This window comes from Eleutherodactylus coqui, chromosome 6, assembly GCF_035609145.1.
Source record: "Eleutherodactylus coqui strain aEleCoq1 chromosome 6, aEleCoq1.hap1, whole genome shotgun sequence".
Lineage (NCBI taxonomy): Eukaryota > Metazoa > Chordata > Amphibia > Anura > Eleutherodactylidae > Eleutherodactylus > Eleutherodactylus coqui.
The window spans coordinates 29688266-29706358 of NC_089842.1; the positions used below are offsets into that span (position 1 = coordinate 29688266).

Below are 18093 nucleotides of genomic sequence, written 5' to 3' on the forward strand. Positions count from 1 at the left end.
TCTAAGGAGGTTCCAGAGACTGATTTCTGCTCTGACTACTACCATCTTGTCTAGTGACCCTGATCCCATGCAGGTTGATCAGCTCAGACTAACAGAGGAGGAGCGCATACTCAGATGCTCAAAAAATCTGTGCATGTATTGTCGAGCGCCGGGCCATTTTGTCCTCACCAGTCCTCTCAAACTGGGAAAATCTTCAGCCTAGGGTCAGTTGGAGAGGCTACCCTAGGTGAGGATTGCTCCTCTCCAAGATTGAATCTACCCTTGACGTTGTCCCTCACTGGTGGCAAGATCACGGTAGCGGCATTTCTAGATTCAGGTTGGACGGAAACTTCTTACAGCTAGACATGCTCTACCGCTACCAAATTCCTGTCCTTTGCTTTGAGAGACCTCTGGTGGTGTCCACAGTCAATGGAAGCATCCTTCTCAAAACCATTCAATTTGTCATGGAGCAGTTGGAGTTGAAAATAGGTGTCCTTCACTCTGAGAAAATTTCTCTGTTGGTGCTTCCTAGGGCGACCAGTCCCTTATTACTGGGTCTGCTATGGCTCCGATTATATAACCCTACCCTGGATTGGAGTACTATGGAGGTGTTAAGTTGAGGAACATCCTGCTATACCAAGTGTCTGCTCCCGTTCAGTCTCTTCTACCTTCTACTGCTCCCCAGAACCTCCAGGGTCTGCTGGAGGCCTGCTACAGCTTTACTGATGTTCTTTTACAAGAAGGAGGCAGAGTGTTTGCCACCACATTGTCCCTATGACTGACCTATTGAGCTTGTACCAGATTCCGTACCTCCTCAAGGCAGGGTATACCCCCTGTCGATTCCTGAGGCTTAAGCCACGGCTGAATATGTCAAAGGCAACCTAGCCAAAGAGTTCATCCGCAGATCATCCTTTCCTGCTAGAGCCGGATTCTTCTTTGTTAAAAAGGATGGGTTGCTTCATCCCTGCATCGACTATTGGGGTTAGAACATGATGACGATTATGAAAAAATACCCATTGCCCTTGATCCCAGAGCTGTTTGACTATCTGCACTGCGCTCAGAAATTCACCAAGCTTGATCTGCAAGGAGCTGATAACCTAATCCGCACCTCTGAAGGAGACGAAATGCTAGATGGGCACTATGAATACTTAGTAATGCCTTTCGGTCTAGTCAATGCCCCAGCCATCTTCCAAGAATTCGTGAATGACATCTTCAAGGATCTTCTCCACAAATGTATTGTTGTGTATCTTGATGAAATCCTTATCTTCTCACCTGATATTCATTCACACTGCAGGCATGTCCATACTATACTCCAGCGGTTAGGTGGGCACTGCTTTTTTGCCAAGTTTGAAAAATGCATTTTCGAGTGTTAATCTCTTCTTTTTTTAGGATATAGTGTGTCAAAGCAAAGTTTGCAAATGGATCCTGATAAAGTCTCTGCTGTGCGGAATTGGCCCTGTCCATCAGGGCTTCGTGCTATTCAGCGATTTTTAGGGCCTCGTTAACTACCGGCAATTCATGCCCCACTTTTCAACTTTAATGTCGCCTATCTCTGCCCTTACCGATAAGGGAGCGGATGTCAAGCAGTTGACTTCAGAGGCTGAATACGCTTTCCAAGCCATGAAACTAGCCTTCCCATCAGCGATCATGCTGCACCAACCGGAGGTTACTGAACAGGTGAAGCATACGAACCAGTTCCTGACAAACTATCTCTGCCATTTTACTAACACCCATCAGGACGATTGGGTCAGTCTGCTGTCCTGGGTGATATTCTCGCATAATCAACATGCCAGTGACTCCACAAAGTGTTCTCTTTTTACCATTGTATATGGTCAGCAACCCAGATTTCCCCTGCCTATTTTCACCACTTCTGAGGTTCTGGCAACAGTTTCTTCAGTGGAGAATTCTTCCAGGATCTGGTGGGAGACTAGGGCAACTTTGTAGAGAGCTAGCACCTTAATGAAGAGGTTCACCAATCACAGGTATCAACCTCCTCCACAATTTTCTCCAGGGGACAAAGTATGGCTCTCCTCCAAGCATATCAGGTAAAGGTGCCGTCTTACAAGCTTGCCCCACGATTCTAGGGTTCATTCAAGGTTTCTAAGAGAGTGAATTTCGTGTGTTACAAGCTACGCCTTCCAACCTCCCTGCATATCCCGAACACTTTTCTTGTTTCAGTGCTTAAACTGCTTGTTCTGAATAGGTTTCAATAGATTCCAGACCTGATACTACTCAGATCAACTCAGTGAACATCTACGAGGTAAAAAATATGCTGGATATGAAAAGAGGTAGGAACAAGACTTTCTTCTTAGTGGACTGGAGGGGTAACATTCCGGAGGAGAGGTTGTGGGAACCCTCAGAGAACATCAATGCCCTTCTTCTATTTCAGAGATTTTTGCAGATCACTGGCAGGAGGAGGAAAGGTCGTAATGGGGGAGGTACTATTAGATCTGCAGCTCAGACTTGTCTGTCTCCTGCTGTGTTCTGGCAGACATGAGCATCGTCCTGCTTTCCCTGTAACTTGAACTGCTGCATACTTTTCTCCGGCGCTTCAGTGCTTACCTGCTCCAGTGCTCCTAGCTCAGTTGTAGGACATTGGTAATTGCCTTCCTATTTAGCTTAGCTGGGAACCCTTTCTCTTGGCCTCAGTGTTGTTGTATGTATGCATCTGACACCCAGCATAGGTCTTGTCTCTGTCTTCTAGTCTGTGCTTATCCTATACTTTATCAGTGTTTGTTTGTTTACTGCTCTCCAGTCTCTGTACGCCTCCTGTCTTGTATCCAGTGGCCTGTTCCTCTGCCTTGTCCGTGTACGCATCTCCTTTTGCCTTTCCATCTCTGAACTATTCCCAGTCCTGTTCTGTGGCTTATGGTGTGTTCAGTGTCCCATCAGGGTTAGTCAGGGCTGAGAGGAAGGACACTGGGCCGTTCTTATCAGGGCGCCTACCCCGCTTCTAGGCAGGGTTGCTCTCATCATCCTTACTAGCAAAGGGCAAGGTTTTCTGTCTATTGCACCTCACTGGTCTGTTTCTCATCGCCTGGTTCCGAAACCTCTAATTGCCATGGATCAGCTGCTAACCTCACCTGGATCGGTTCTACGCCAAAACTTGTAGGTCTACACTAGCGGTCTCTAACAGGTCTAGATGGCTGATAGTGAACAGATAATAACAACCTAAAAATAACTGACCCTAACTCTAGCTTTCTCTAAGTCATTTCCGAATCTATCTCTGATGCTGACCCTAACACCAAACACCACTGTCCCAGAGTTTCCCTAAATATATCCTAAATGGAAACCATATCTGAAACCCTGTCCTTGACAAACAATGAGAGGACACTGAAACTTGCTGACAAGCAAACCAACTGAGCAAAACTAAGAAACAAGAGAAGACAGAAACAAACAGGCAAAGTGTAAACAAAACACTACAAGGTTAAGAAGCTAAGACTGGACTGAAAATAACCACAGTAACAAGACTACACTGACAAAAAGCAAGCTACACAAGGAACAAGATACTAGAAGCATACAAGGATTTCTGATTAGAATGTACATAGTGTATGCTATAACTAGTAACACACTGCAGAAGCTGGAGATATTTTTTAAAAATAGCTAACCAACCAGGAACTCCTCTCCAAACAAGGCTGGTGTTAGGGAAATCATCAGAGATTTCTTAGCATGTTTCATTGTCTGGTCCGCATTATATGAGAAGTTGTGTACACAAATCACTGACACATGACACAGCCATTATCATCTGACAATGATCCTCTTCTGTCTTTATTAACATCCTCACAGTACAAATATACCCAAAATTATGTATCATCAGACATACAAGCCCCCTTGTAATCATAAGGACTCATGATTGGCTCTAAGTGCTAATGGTTTAACATATGTTAACGCCTTGAGGTGTGTTACTACTAAATACATAATTCCTAGGAAACAGAAACTTAAGAAGGAGAATAAGCTCATTCTGTATTTGTACTAACAGGTCCTCGGCGAAGGGAGGGGGTCAGAACCCGCTATCTCAGGACATTACTAAGCCAGGAAAAGATATGGGGGAGCATCAGCCTGCATCTACATACCAGTGTACAACATGAACGAATTAACCATTTAGATATTAGTTATTCACTAAGAAGGTAGATATACGAATATGTAATATATATATATATATATATACATACGTACACACACACGTGTTTGCCTAGACTGATGTAAGAAACATATATACGCCATAGAATACATATATTATTACTATAACACTGGGGTACACCTTAATTGATCAGATGTGGAATAGGTACATAGCAACTGCCCCAACAACAAACTATAATGCAGGAGATGACAATACAGAATAACTAGTGCTGATCATAACAGCATCTCATAAATTGAAGCTCAGTACTCTGACTTGGCCATTACACAACACTAATATTCTTATTCTACCAGCCTTCAGTTGATTACTTTGGGTCACTGCCTTGTTACATCAACCAATGTCTCTTCAGCTCAAGGTCATTGGTGGCTGCCTTAGGCCGCCTGCACACGGGCGGAAATCCCGCGGCGGGATTATCCGCGGGATTTCCGCCACTAAAAGCCTGCATAGGAGTGCATTACAATACGCACTCCTATGCAGACGGCCGCAGTTTGGCCGCGCGAAATGTCGCGCGGCAAACAAACCACGGCATGTCCTGTTTCTGTGCGGGGCTCGCAGAGCCTCGCACAGAAACGTCACTCACCGGGCCGCCGGCTCCGGTCTGCGCATGCCTTGGCTGCCCGGCAGCCGGCACATGAAAGAGCCGGGGCCACCAGGCACGGCTGAGTACACGCTCCTCCCTGCAGGCGCTGGGGTCGGGTCCCGCGGCGAAAATTCTCGCCGCCGGATCCGACCCGCCCGTCTGCGGGCAGCCTTACAGTCCCCTGTTAGATGTTCTGATCGATCTTAGAATTCATTTTTCCTTCAATGATTGCAAGGCATCCAGACTATGAAGAGCTAAGCAGTCCAAAATTATGATGCTCTACTCCACCATAGCCCCCAAACCATGTTGTCCCCTCCACCATCTTCATAGTTGGATGAGGATTTGTTGTTGGTTTGCAGTGTTCCTCCTCTAACTATAGAGCTTTGCATTTGTTTTTAAAAATTCCACATTTGTTTCATCCAAGCAGTCTCAGTAAGCTTGAGATGGGCCACAATTTTTTTTTATAGCAGCAGCTTTCTTTGTCGTGTCCTTCCATCAACACCATTCTTGGTCAACGATTTTCTAATAGTAGACACATGAATTGAGGTATATGCAGCTTGTAGAGTCTACAGAGGTCTTTTGCTGTTCCTCTTGGGTTTTTTCTCACCTCTATCAGGATTACCCATTATGCTCTTGGAGAGCTATAACAGTAGGCCCACTCCTAAGAACAGCAGAACAGTCCTGAATGTTCTCCATCTGAAGATAATGACCATCAATTGATGTACACTCAGATTTTCATATTCGCGTCCTTTTTCCAGCATCTCTATGACCCATTTTATGACGTCTTCCGACAGTTACTTTCATTGAAGTGTTGGTCACACTAACCAGTCATGGAGAAGAACAGATCTGTCAGTAACCAGGCTTTCTGTGTCTTTATTTATTAGGAAAAGCACCACCAATCTCATTTATTTCATTCACAAACATTTTTGTGAATTGGCTCTTGAAGAAGTCATTAACACAGGTGTTCACTTACTTTTTCTTGATGCACTGTGAATGATGAACTGTACAACTGTGTTATTAGTTACATAGTGTTTGTGTATAATTGTAACTTAGATACAATCAGACATATTTTTAAGGCCTCATGTCCACGGGGAAAATCAGATCCGCTGCAGATTCTACATGTAGAATCTGCAGCGGGTCCCTCCTGCCCCGCGGACATGGGCGCTGAAAATAGCAATTTAAAAGCATTTACCTATCCGTAGCGGGCGGCGAAGCTCTGCTCTTCCTCACGGCCGGATCTTCATTTTCGGCCGGCGGATGAATTCCTGACGCCGGCGGCACGTCGCCGGCACGTCGTCGATGTGCCGCGCGCATGCGCCGGGCACATCCGCCGAGCCGAAGCAAGGGAGATGCGGCCGTGAGGAAGAGCAGCGCTTCGCGGCCCGCTGCGGGTGAGTAAATGCTTTAAATTCCTATTTTAGGTCTCCCGCGGATCCGGACGGCTTCCATAGGCTTTAATAGAAGCCCGCGGGAGCCGTCCCCGCGGGAGACCCGCATGAAAATGGAGCATGGTCCAGATTTTTTCATGCTCCATTTTTTTTAAAATCACTTTTATTGACGATCCGCGGGTATTTATCTACCCGCGGGTGGTCAATGCATCCCTATGGGGTGCGGATCCGCGCGCGGGAGATCCGCTGCGGATTTTAAATCTCATTTTGCCCGTGGACATGAGCCCTTAGTAATCAGTGCAGGGTGTAGCTATTCCAGGTGCAGAGGTAGCAGTCAGGTGTGTAGCTATAGAGGATGCAGAGATAGTGGCCAGGGGGGGAGTTCTAGCAGGTGTAGAGGCATTAGCCAGGGATGTAAAGACAGTGGGTGCAGAGCTAGCACTTAGGGTTTAGCTATAGCAGGTACAGATGTAGTAGTAAGTGGTGTAGCTACAGGGGTGTAGAGAACTCATTCAATGATTAGGCTATAGGAGGGGCAGATGGAGCAGTCAGGGGTGTAACTATATGGGTACCGAGGTAGTAGTTAGGGGTGTAGCTATAGGGGGTGCAGAAGTATCAGTCAGTGGCGTAGACAAAAAGGACTGCAGAGTTAGCAGTCAGAGGTGTAGCTCTAGTAGGTTCAAAACTAGCAGTCAAGTGTGAAACTATAGAGGGTGTAGAGCTAGCAGCCAGGTCATAAGTATAGAGAGTGTAGTGTTAGCAGTTGACCATGGTGATCGAGGAGGTATGGGTCACATAAGAAGACACCAATATCATAAATGGCACATATTATGTATAGGCCCCATTACAGATTTTGTGTTGGCACCAGAAAGGTTCAAGTTACAGCTCTGTCACCATCTACATCAATGTCTACACTTTAACTGGCTTTAATAACAGCAAATATGTGTGAACAAATGTAACGTTGTCTCTAGAAGCTCTCAGTAGGGCAGCCTAAGACTTTGGGTCTGTAATCTCAAATGATAATATCTCAGCATAGAAGGAAGATGCTGAGTGCTAGAAGACAATTGACATCAACTCCTTCTGCTGCTTTTGTAACGTTTTTTTAAAATCTGTCATATATTTTACATTCTTATTGGTGGGGCTCTATAAATGGAGACCTCCTGCAATCTCAAGAATGGAGTGGTTATGGTGCTCTTCTGAATGCCGTGCTCCACTGGACACTGAACTCCTCTGAGCACAGCTCTTGTCTGAAAACTGCGCTCCTCTGAACACCATGTTGTTCTGAATATCATGCTCCCCCGAATACTCTGCTCCTCTTAACATCACGTTCTCCTGAACACTGTGCTGTTCTGAACACGGTACTCCTCTGAACACTGTACTGCTCTGAACACCGTGCTCCCCTGAACACTGTATTGTTCTGAACACTGCGCTCCCTGGACACTGTGCTGTTCTGAACATCATGCTCCCCAAAACACTCCACTCCCCTAAACACTGCGCTGCTTTGAACACCACACTCTTCTTAATACTGTGCTCCTCTAAGCACCACCCTCCTCTGAACACCATGCTTCCCTGAACACTGCACTGCCCTGAACACTGCGCTGCTCTTAATGCCCCGCTCTTCTGAACACAGTACTCCTATGAATACTACACTCCTCTGAACACCGCTCTTCCCTGATAACTGCACTCCCCTGCACACCCTGCTGCTCTGAACACCACGCTCCCCTGAACACTGCGCTGTTCTGAACAGCATGCTCCCCCTAATACTGCACTTCTCTGAACACTGCGATAATGCAAATACGACAGTGCTCTGAACACATCACTCCCTTGAATACTGCGCTTCCCTGAGCACCATGCTTCTCTAAACACTGTGCTCTTCTGAACACAGCGCTCCATTAAAACACAGCACTCCCCTGAACACCACACTCCCCTAAACACTGTGCTGCTCTGAACACCGCGCTCCCCTGCACACTGTGCTGCTATGAACACCGTGCTCCCCTGAACACTGCGCTGTTCTGACCACCATGCTCCCCTGAACACTGCACTGCTCTGACCACCACGCTCCCCTGAACAATGCGCTCCTCTGAACACCATGCTCCTCTAACACTGTGCTCCCCTGAACACCGCGCTCTCCTGAACACTGCGTGCTCTGAACACTGCGCTCCCCTGAACACTGCACTGCTCTTAACACCGTGCTCCTCTGAACACAGCACTCCACTCAAACAAAGCTCTCCACTGAGCACCGTGCTCCCCTGAACACTGTGCTGCTCTGAACACCAGGCTCCCCCTGAGCTCATCTGAACATCGCACTTCTGTGAATACCACAGTCCTCTGAACACCGCTCTCCCTTAATAACTGTGCTCCTCTGAACAGTGCACTCCCCTGAACACCACGCTTCTCTAAACACTGCGCTCCCCTGAACACCGCTCCCCCCTAACACTGTGCTGCCCTGAACACCGCTCCCCCCTAACACCGTGCTCCCTTGAACACCGTGCTCCCTTGAACACCGCGCTCCCCTGAACACCGCGCTCCCCTGATCACCGCGCTCCCCTGATCACCGCGCTCCCCTGAACACTGCGCTCCTCTGAACACCGCACTCCTCTGTACACCGTGCTCCTTTGAATACTACTCTCCTGTGAACACTGCCCCACTCTGAACACCACAGTCTTTTGAATACCGAGCTCTACTCAACACCGCACTCCTCTGAACACTGCGCTCCTCTGAACACTGTGCTCCTGTAAACACTGCCCTCCTCTGAACACCACAGTTCTGAACAGCATGCTCCCCCTAATACTGCACTCCTCTGAACACTGCAATAATGCAAATACCACAGTGCTCTGAACACATCACTCCCTTGAATACTGCGCTCCCCTGAGCACCGTGCTTCCCTAAACACTGTGCTCTTCTGAACACAGCGCTCCATTAAAACACAGCACTCCCCTGAACACCACGCTCCCCTAAACACTGTGCTGCTCTGAACACCGCGCTCCCCTGCACACTGTGCTGCTTTGAACACGGTGCTCCCTTGAACACTGCGCTGTTCTGACCACCACGCTCCCCTGAACACTGCACTGCTCTGAACACCGCGCTCCTCTGAACACTGCTCTCCCTTGATTACTGTGCTCCCCTGAACACCGCACTTCCCCTGAACACCACGCTCCTCTGAACACCACGCTCCTCTGAACACCGCTCTCCTCTGAACACTGTGCTCCTCTGAACACTGCGCTCCTCTGAACACTGCGCTCCTCTGGACACTACAGTCTTATGAATACAGCGCTCCTCTGAATACGAAGCTCCTGTGAACACTGCCCTCCTCTTAACACCACAGTCTTTTGAACACCATGCTCCTCTGAATACTCCACTCCAGTGAACACTGCCCTCCTCTGAACACTGCCCTCCCCTTAACACCTCCCTCCCCTTAACACCTCGCTCCCCTGAACATTGCGCTCCACTGAACACTGCGTTCACCTGAACACCGTGCTCCTCTGAACATCACAGTTCTATGAACACAGCATTTCTCTACACACTACGCTACCCTGTACACCATTCTTTCCTGAATACCGCACTCCCCGGAACACCGTGCTCCTCTGGCTCCATGACATTCTGTTCTGAATTTGCTGATCTTCAACTAAATATTTAATATTGATTTTCCGTATTTGGCGTTGTGTCATAGGAAGAACGTAACAGAAAGTTCCAGCTTTATCCAGACGGAGACCTCACCGTCGTATAGCGGAGACACCGCCAAAAAAAATTTAGGAAAAATAGAGGTAATAAAAATGGAATATTTGCTTCTCGTTTCCTATTTTTTTATTATACAATGAAACAGATTTTTGCTAATTACCATTTAGTAGACATTGGGGGCACAACAATACCCATGACTCTTCTCTATTGCTTTCTAAGCTGGTTGCCATTTTGAATAACGTATTCTCCAGTGGTTCCCCTTAAGTAGAGATAGAAATAACATCGATATGAGATTTTAGAGCTGAGACCCTCACCAATTCCATGACCTGGGACCCTCAATGGCATACATACCTGCAGGGCCAGTTAAAGGGGAAGGCAAAACTTGGATACTTTCTGGGTGAAGGCATTCAGCTCTAGTCAATGCTAATTTTTAACAAGTCCAGAAACTCTCGACCCTCACTGATGACCTGGATGACAGGATCCCTGTGCTGGTGTCATGGCTGGACACATATAGGCTCTGATTTGCTCCTTTTTTAAAATTTAGGTAAGGGAAAGACTAATAGAAATGCGGAATACACGCACCCATCTGAGCTGAAGAGTCTTCATTGGGACATTAGAATCACAGTGCTCAGATCCTCATCGACTGTATCTAAACAACAAATCAGCAAGCAAGGAAAATAGAAATATAATAGACAATACTGTTGTAAAAGCACCAATAGATGTTAATACAGAGGGACATATTCCTTTATTTATCCCTGATGAATACAAGCTGTTTCCTCGCCATTTTCTATTTATATATATTTCTGCTCTATTTCTAACTTTTTGAACTTTTTCAATACCTATTTCTGTGTAACCCACAAGAATATGCCAGGTCCGATGAATATCTAATAGTATATCTATACTCTAATAGTCACTTGACATTGGCACAACTTTTTGAATATTTTTGGCTCTATCCTGTACTGTTGAAGTTCTGATAAATCATAAACCATTGACTAATATTCCGAGCCACCATGTATAATGCACTAATATCATGATATGAATCTCCATGTAACATTCACTAATCTACCTTCTCCAACAGTCAGGAGAGATCTGTGCGGTGGAGGTAAAATGATCCTAAAGGTACGTACTTTATTGTACATGTTTTATGTGTTAACGATGAAGAAATCCGAAATGGAAATAGACAAGTGAATGAACAATCGGGGATGTATATAGAGGAGATGAAGCATGGTAGCAGCTAAAGCTCCCCACCATCTATCCATTGTTGGCTCCACCAAGTCATTCCTTGTAGAAGAATAGGCAGCTCCTGATTCTTTGTTTATAGTATTCACAGAATAAAAGGCCTTTCACGCATCCTGAGTATTGGGCAAGAACATTTGTTTCCCTCACCATTGAGCCATGTGAAAGGACAAATAATTGGCCAATGAATGAGCAAAAACCCAGTTGTCTCTTAATTTTTTCTCTTATGTAAGCATAAAAATTCTTACAGCTCAGCTGCACATTTCTTCGTGTAAACCAGGGATGTGCAGCTGACCAACGACAGCTCCTTGGGGACAAACAATTGTAAGAATGGTCGCTTGTTCCAAAGAGAGTCTGAACTGACCCATGTATAGGTCGGATAGACGCACATCAATCTTGTTGATCGGTGCTTGCCTACCGGAGCAAATTACTGTGTCTAAAAGTATTCTAAGCCCTAGTCAGGTTCTCACTCCCTTTATGGAGGATATATGGGGACAACCTGAGTTGGGCTGCCCCTCTTTACAGGCCAATATACAGTACATGGACTACTGCTATGGCATGTTTGCCCTTCTATTCCCACATAGATGGTATGACTGCTTCTATAAATCATACTATTTTCAAGTTTTTAATGGAGAGTTCAGAAGCCCCCCCCCCACTTGACCACAAGAATTTATTAAAGAGAAGTCTACACTCCATCCAAAATCTATGTGTCTGATGTAAACTGTTCAGCACAATACCAGGCAGCCTAAGGGCAGAAGACCAGGGTCCTCTATACTAGTGTGTGTGTAGGGGCTCCAGCAGTTGGACCCTCACTAGTCTAACATTTACCTATGCGATAGACAGGTGATAAATCATTTTGGTCAGACCCATTTAAAAGCACTAAATTGTCAGATTCTAAAACAATTTGGACTACTTAAATGTTATTTTTGCTGCTTCAAGTCCCCACACACTCTTGGCTGCAGTTTCAGTGTAAACCCAACAATTAGCTGGTATTGTGGACCAAAAACTTCTTTCTACAGTTGATTACAGTAGAGAATTTTCTAATTCTGCTTCTGATTGCTTCTGGCATTCTTAGTGTTTGTCCACAGCCACTGAAATAAATTGTCTTGCGGGTTTTGGTTTCTAAACACTGTGGGTCTGATAATGTCTTATAGTCGCCTGATGTTTAATTTCTGTGATAATTGTTAAAGTTATTTCATAATCTGCTATTCTACTGCCGTCTTAAGTGTTTTTCTGTAAAAACTAAATCAATCAAGAATCATGTTCTATAAGATATTTATAATATGTGCTCTGTGTAGGGTATTCCCATCACAAACATTTGCAGCCTATACATACCGGTAGTATGGGTGCTCATCCAATTAAAGACCAAGGGAATTATAGAAAGAGTTGAACAGTCATCTCACGATTCTTTCTGTAACTCCCATAGACTTAAGAGAAGGGGGCCTGCTCCCTATCAATTAATCTAATAGCTTGAGAAATGATTTGAAGTAGTCTTTCAGGAGGATGGTCTTCTAGGTGGAGCGTTCTTCTCAATGAAGATGGCCACTATGTTTAATTTATGGTGGACTCAGCCACTATTCATAGAGCGTGACTCCATTTGCCGAGGCTTGTCTTGTCTTCTTGTAGCATATTCACTTCTCATTACTCTCACTGATACATGTTCAATCTGATCTCTTTATTTTCTTTCTAGAGCCAATTTCTCAGTATTTCGGAAAGACTCCTATTGAGTAAGAGGAAGCAAACCCCAACTGTGGACTCCGAGTATGCAAATATTGACTTTACAAAGAAGAGTGTAAAGGACATCTACACCAACCCCGAGGAGCTTACTGAATATGCAGAAATCCGGGCAAAATGACGGCCACTTATCTAACAGCACAAACACAACTGACCCAATGCCTGGCCACCATCATGGAAAACCTCAAGACCATGTTTCATTGGATTAAAAAAAATACTCAAATTTTCCTGCTGCAAAATGACTTAAAGTGTACTTATTGTTAGCATTATATATCTTATTGGGAGGAAGGGAAGGGAGGGGGATGGGAGAATAAGATCTTCCACCAGTTGTCCTCATCTTCTTGCCTGCAGGATCTCTGTAAGTGTCCAGAAACCTTCTCAGTCATCAGAAAAATCAATCTAGTGTAAAATAATAAATAGTAGACAAGGAGGAAGGAGAGGAGGGGGATGCAGCTGCAGGTCCTCACTCTGTGCTATAGTCAAACAGTGTCAGAAGAAATTGGTCAAGGGAGACACTTAATTGGCTCAGAGAACACAGCAAACTGAAGTGAAATGACAGCAGGAAGTGCCCACCCATTTGGGAGGCAGAAAGAGTGCATATGGACTTAATAACCAGCAGAGAGAAAAAAACAAGTCCCAAAGTCTGCAGGATGGGCTTTTTGTAACAATAGGTACACTTTAATTTACATAATTTATGAACACCACCAGCCATGCGTTAGCCTAAGTTCTAACATGCCCTGCTCAAACAGACGTAAGTAGTTTATTGGTTGCTGTGGTCAGCTCTAAGGATAGTTTCAGTTGAGGGTGGAGCTTACCTAAAATTGGCGGGCTTGTCTGGTCTCTGTAGAGAGAAAAGGAACAACCCAAACCTCAAATCTCCTGTTCCACCACATGAGCTACTGCTAGAAGATGAAAAGGAGGGGATACCATAGCATAAGGAATAGAGGGGCAACCTTATCCCCACCTCTTTAGACTTCCCTTTCCCCTATCACATCTCTAGCATTGGGAGGAACCATTACCGTAAGATTTTGGCAATTAGACAAAGAGGGGCAGCATTAAATTCCTAATTTAGACTTCTTACATTGAATATCATGCTTAAGTGACCTCCAAAGGGCCGTCCATGCACTGGCCATGGTGGCGACTGTAGCAATAACTCTAGAGATATTACATCCCCTTCCCATATTCTTTGATTATTTGGCTCTTGGATGGAACGGCTCCAGGCAATGGCGCCAGTTGTGTCAGAGGGAGTGGGCGAGCATCAAGCTGTTGACTTAAGTTTTATGATTTCATCTTCCTACCCACAATCCTTTGTGCTGTTAGTCAGAAAAGCAGAAGCTGACGTGTTCCCGTGTGCGTCTTTGTCAAATTTAGTTGCTGGATCAGATAAACCTGATGAGTCCAAACTCTGGGGAATTATTACGCATGGCTATGTTCCATCAAGCATCAGAAGCCTGTGTACGTAGGCGGACTCGCTACATGTGTACCGTGCAATCTATGCCAGAGGTTTTCTACTAGATCTAGAACATTCTCCATACCCCCCCCCCCCACTCCCACCCATATTATTCAGTCTAACAATTTAGGGTGCGACGTTCTCTTGCCTGTTCTATATTAAGCTTTACCTTCTAATAGTTCAGAGATGGCCGTTCCCTGGATCTCCGATTAATTTGCTGTAAACGCCGTTCTCTGCGTGTCGTTGCAGAAATATAAGTGAAGAGAAACTTGATTTTCCAATCTTTCCAGTTACTAAATCTTTAAACATTGCTGCGTTTCAGTGGTTGAGTTAAGTATTCTAATAATTGTAAAATATACAGTAACAGGAACTTGTCAAAATGATCTTCATTCCTTGTACCTTCACCCTTGACAGCGTCACTTTTTATAAAAGCACCTCAGTATGTAACACAGGGTCATAAACCTTCAATAAAAGTGTCCATTCGAAACCTTTGCAATGTCTATTGCCCTAGTGCTGTTCTTGCAGACAAAAATTAGAATTTTATCATGGCCACATTTTTGGGGGAAATTTACATTATATTTGTTGCAGTACCCTTTTCTACCACTGTGACGAAGACAGCTGTTTTCCATAGACATCAATGCAACAGCGCCACTCAGCAGGCTTGTACAACATACATCTTTGACATACAATAACTCTGATCTGAATCATATCACAAAATAGTCATACCCCATAACTTAGTCAGCAATGAGAGCTGCACAAAATACTTCCTTTTAGGACATAGATGTCAACACTCCTTCAAATGCAATTTAATGCCATTTACTGTCAGGCATTGTTTTAATTATACCCTGACACCATACAACATTTCTGTGCTGACTCTGTACTTACATGGCTCACATGTATCATTACAGGGATGTGTTGCAGATACCCCGATTATACCTCGTTATTGACTTTTATGGGATCTTTATTATCTTACTACCGCACTAAGCCAAGGAAATGATCCCGGCAAACTGAAACCCTGAATTATGTCTAGTGGGAAGTGACTCAGGGATTCTAATAATGCCCCCAAAAGACTCCATGTGTCATGCCCCACCCCTTAGGCCTTTTGATAGGATCACATTTGCCTGGGGTATTCCTTTAACTCCTTACTGGTAAAGACATAACACACATTTAGGAGATTGGGTCTGAAAATATCAACTTACCTGTAGACCACTTACTGGGGATGTGGTCTGTGGCAGATGTAACCTCACCAGCTTTGGGACCATCAATGGCATTTCACCAACTGCAAGTGGCACGCCACAATAATAGAGGGGTTCTGATCAGGGCCCCTTTTTCATGAAAGAGCATGTCGGCAGAATTTGTGATGAGTAGTAACCCCATTAACTTCTTAAACCGTGTTATTGAGATGGCGCTGGTAGATCCTCCTGGTCTTCCACCTACAGCCTGCATCAATCCTTTTACGACATTTCCTTGTTTCTCACAGGCAACCTATGAGATTCCACATGTGCCACCAGGTATGTAGCTATAGGGGGCATAGATGTAGCAGACACACCATGGCCCTGTTGATTGAAGGTGGCCAAATGCCCCTTTGCCACATAAGAAGACCCAGTAAAATAATTGGCATGTGGTAGATGAGGTCCTGATACAGTTATAGTGTTGGTGGCTGGGAGTTCAAGTAACCAATGTAGGTGCTGTATACTATAGCTACCCTTGGGTTTTGGGACAAAATCCTCTCCTGGTACCCGAAAAGAGGGTGTACATTATCTGCAGTTCTTCTCTGCCAGCCCTTCGAGTTCTGAGTCCCATTTTCAGCAGATCAAGATGGCTGATGCAATCTTCAGACTACCTAATCCTCACAGTGCATTGGTAGTTTTGGATTACCAATGCACTATTCCTTCTCTCTGATTGGCCAGGGATGCTCACATGATCAGCGCTTGCCAATCAGAGAGCAGTGCACATTGCACATCAGTAAATTAGAAAATTTCAGCAGCAATTCTGGACAGACAAAAATGGGACCTGGCAAATCAGAGGAACGGCAGAGAATAACAACTGCAGGTAATATACCCCCTTCCGTACCGGGTAAAGAATTTAGCTCCAAAGCTGGAGAATTGATCTAAGGAGAACGCTCAGGAAGTAGGGAAACATCAGAAGCTAAAAGAGTGATTTGAGAAGATTTACAGACGACAACAAAAAGATCAGGAGGATTGGCTTTTCCGACATAGCGAGATGCTGATAGTTAAATGTTGTAGGGAACATTTCCCTTCTGGAAAATACTATCTGATACATGCTTTACAGTGAAGCTTCACTTCTTCTTGTTTTTGAGACCTATATTCTGCTCTGATTAAAAGGGTTCTCCAGAACTTTAACTATCCTCAGGCTAGGTCATCAATAGTTGATCGTCGGGGGTTCACCGCTTTGGATCACTGCCAATCAGCTGATTCTCAACACCACTGTCAGTACAGTAAGCAACTAGTCCTGTCCATATTACTGTGGCCCAGTTTGGTATTGCAGGCACAGCTCCCATTGAATTCAGAGGGAGCTGTGCCTGCAGTACCAAACTGGGTCGCTTCAATGTTGACAGTGCTATCTGCTTCCAGCAGTGTTCACATTGATAGGAAGTCAGGGGATCAGCTGTTAGGCATAGATCCTGAGCGGCAGACCCCTGCCAATCAGCAGTTGAAGATCTGACCTGAGGATAGGTAATCAATAATTATATGCTGAGAAATTAAAGCAGTTCTCCAAAACTTTTTCTACAGGAGTCTGAGCTTCGTTTTTCTGGCTTTTATGATTCAGAGCTATAGCTCATCTGTAAAGGCATAAAGCTAAGTGATACAATTCTGTCTGCCTGCAGTCACCCCTAGGGGGAGCTGACTGTATACAACTTATATTTACAACTCAATAATAACACTGTATGCAGTCATCTCCTGAGTTCCCCCTAGTGGTGGCTGCAGGCAGACAAAATCTTACCACATATCTCTTTGTCTACGAAGGGGATTTTGGAGCTCTGTATTAGGAAAGCAAAGCTCAGAGCAATATAAAGAGGAAAGAAAAGCACAAAATCGTATTCAAGGGTGAAAAGTTAAGGCTCTACTGGCCGCAGACCATTCTGTGTTATCATCGGTGACTGGATGAAGCGTTTAGGGAAAAGTCAACATTACTAGAGATCTTCACTTTTAATTTGTTCGGTAGACTCCACCAGTTTGTAGACACCTACATCCAACGTTTATATCATCTATACATGTGCAGGACTTCTAGTAGCAGCTCTATTATGGCTTATTCACATCAGCATTCTGGTATCCGCTCTACCTGCTCTTGGGAGACTTCCCTGGTCGAACACATCTGTCTTATAATGGGATCGAATGGCACCGAATGGACCACTTTTATTATAATGGGGTCCGTTAAGTTTCCATTATCGTGTCTGATATAATCCTACATGAAATCGTGCAGCATGTTAAAGTCACTGATGTTAACACTACATATCCTACAATGCAGCACAGCAGAGCAGGTTGTGTTCACACACTATACTGGCAGTGAAATGAGAGGATTTGCTGTCTGGGAGTAAACCGCTAAATTCGGAATGCAGCTCTGGCTGTGACTTTAGTAGAAGACGTGATGTATCTGCTGGCAATCTCCTGTGTGTGTCACAGTGAACATCGAAGTCTTACCGATCGGACACAATGCCATATTAACCAATTGTGTAAAGTATACGGTTTGTGTCTGTGCACAGTAATCAGTTCTACACTCTGCTCCCCTCCCCAACCCTACAGAGTCCGTAACCTATTGTCTGATGTATAGTCCTGTATATTACGTAACATAACTATCATATTGTGTCATCAGGTTATATAGAATCCAAATGTGCATACAGGATAATACAATGTATATAATATCAAAGCAACTCTTCATGTAGGTGACC

At 44.8% G+C, this 18093-nt stretch overlaps 1 protein-coding gene across 2 annotated transcripts in view; it reads left to right on the plus strand.

Annotated features, from left to right (window-relative positions):
- Positions 1–18093, plus strand: part of MAG (myelin associated glycoprotein) — a 67137-nt gene extending 49044 nt beyond the window's left edge. The window contains exons 10-12 of one of the 2 annotated variants that reach the window (XM_066606519.1): positions 9756–9849; positions 10842–10882; positions 12690–12827. In XM_066606519.1, coding sequence (XP_066462616.1) covers positions 9756–9849; positions 10842–10874 — 127 coding nt within the window. In that variant the 3' untranslated portion in view covers positions 10875–10882; positions 12690–12827. Of the gene's footprint in view, positions 1–9755; positions 9850–10841; positions 10883–12689 lie in introns of both variants that reach the window. The other variant, XM_066606520.1, reaches the window with a different exon arrangement.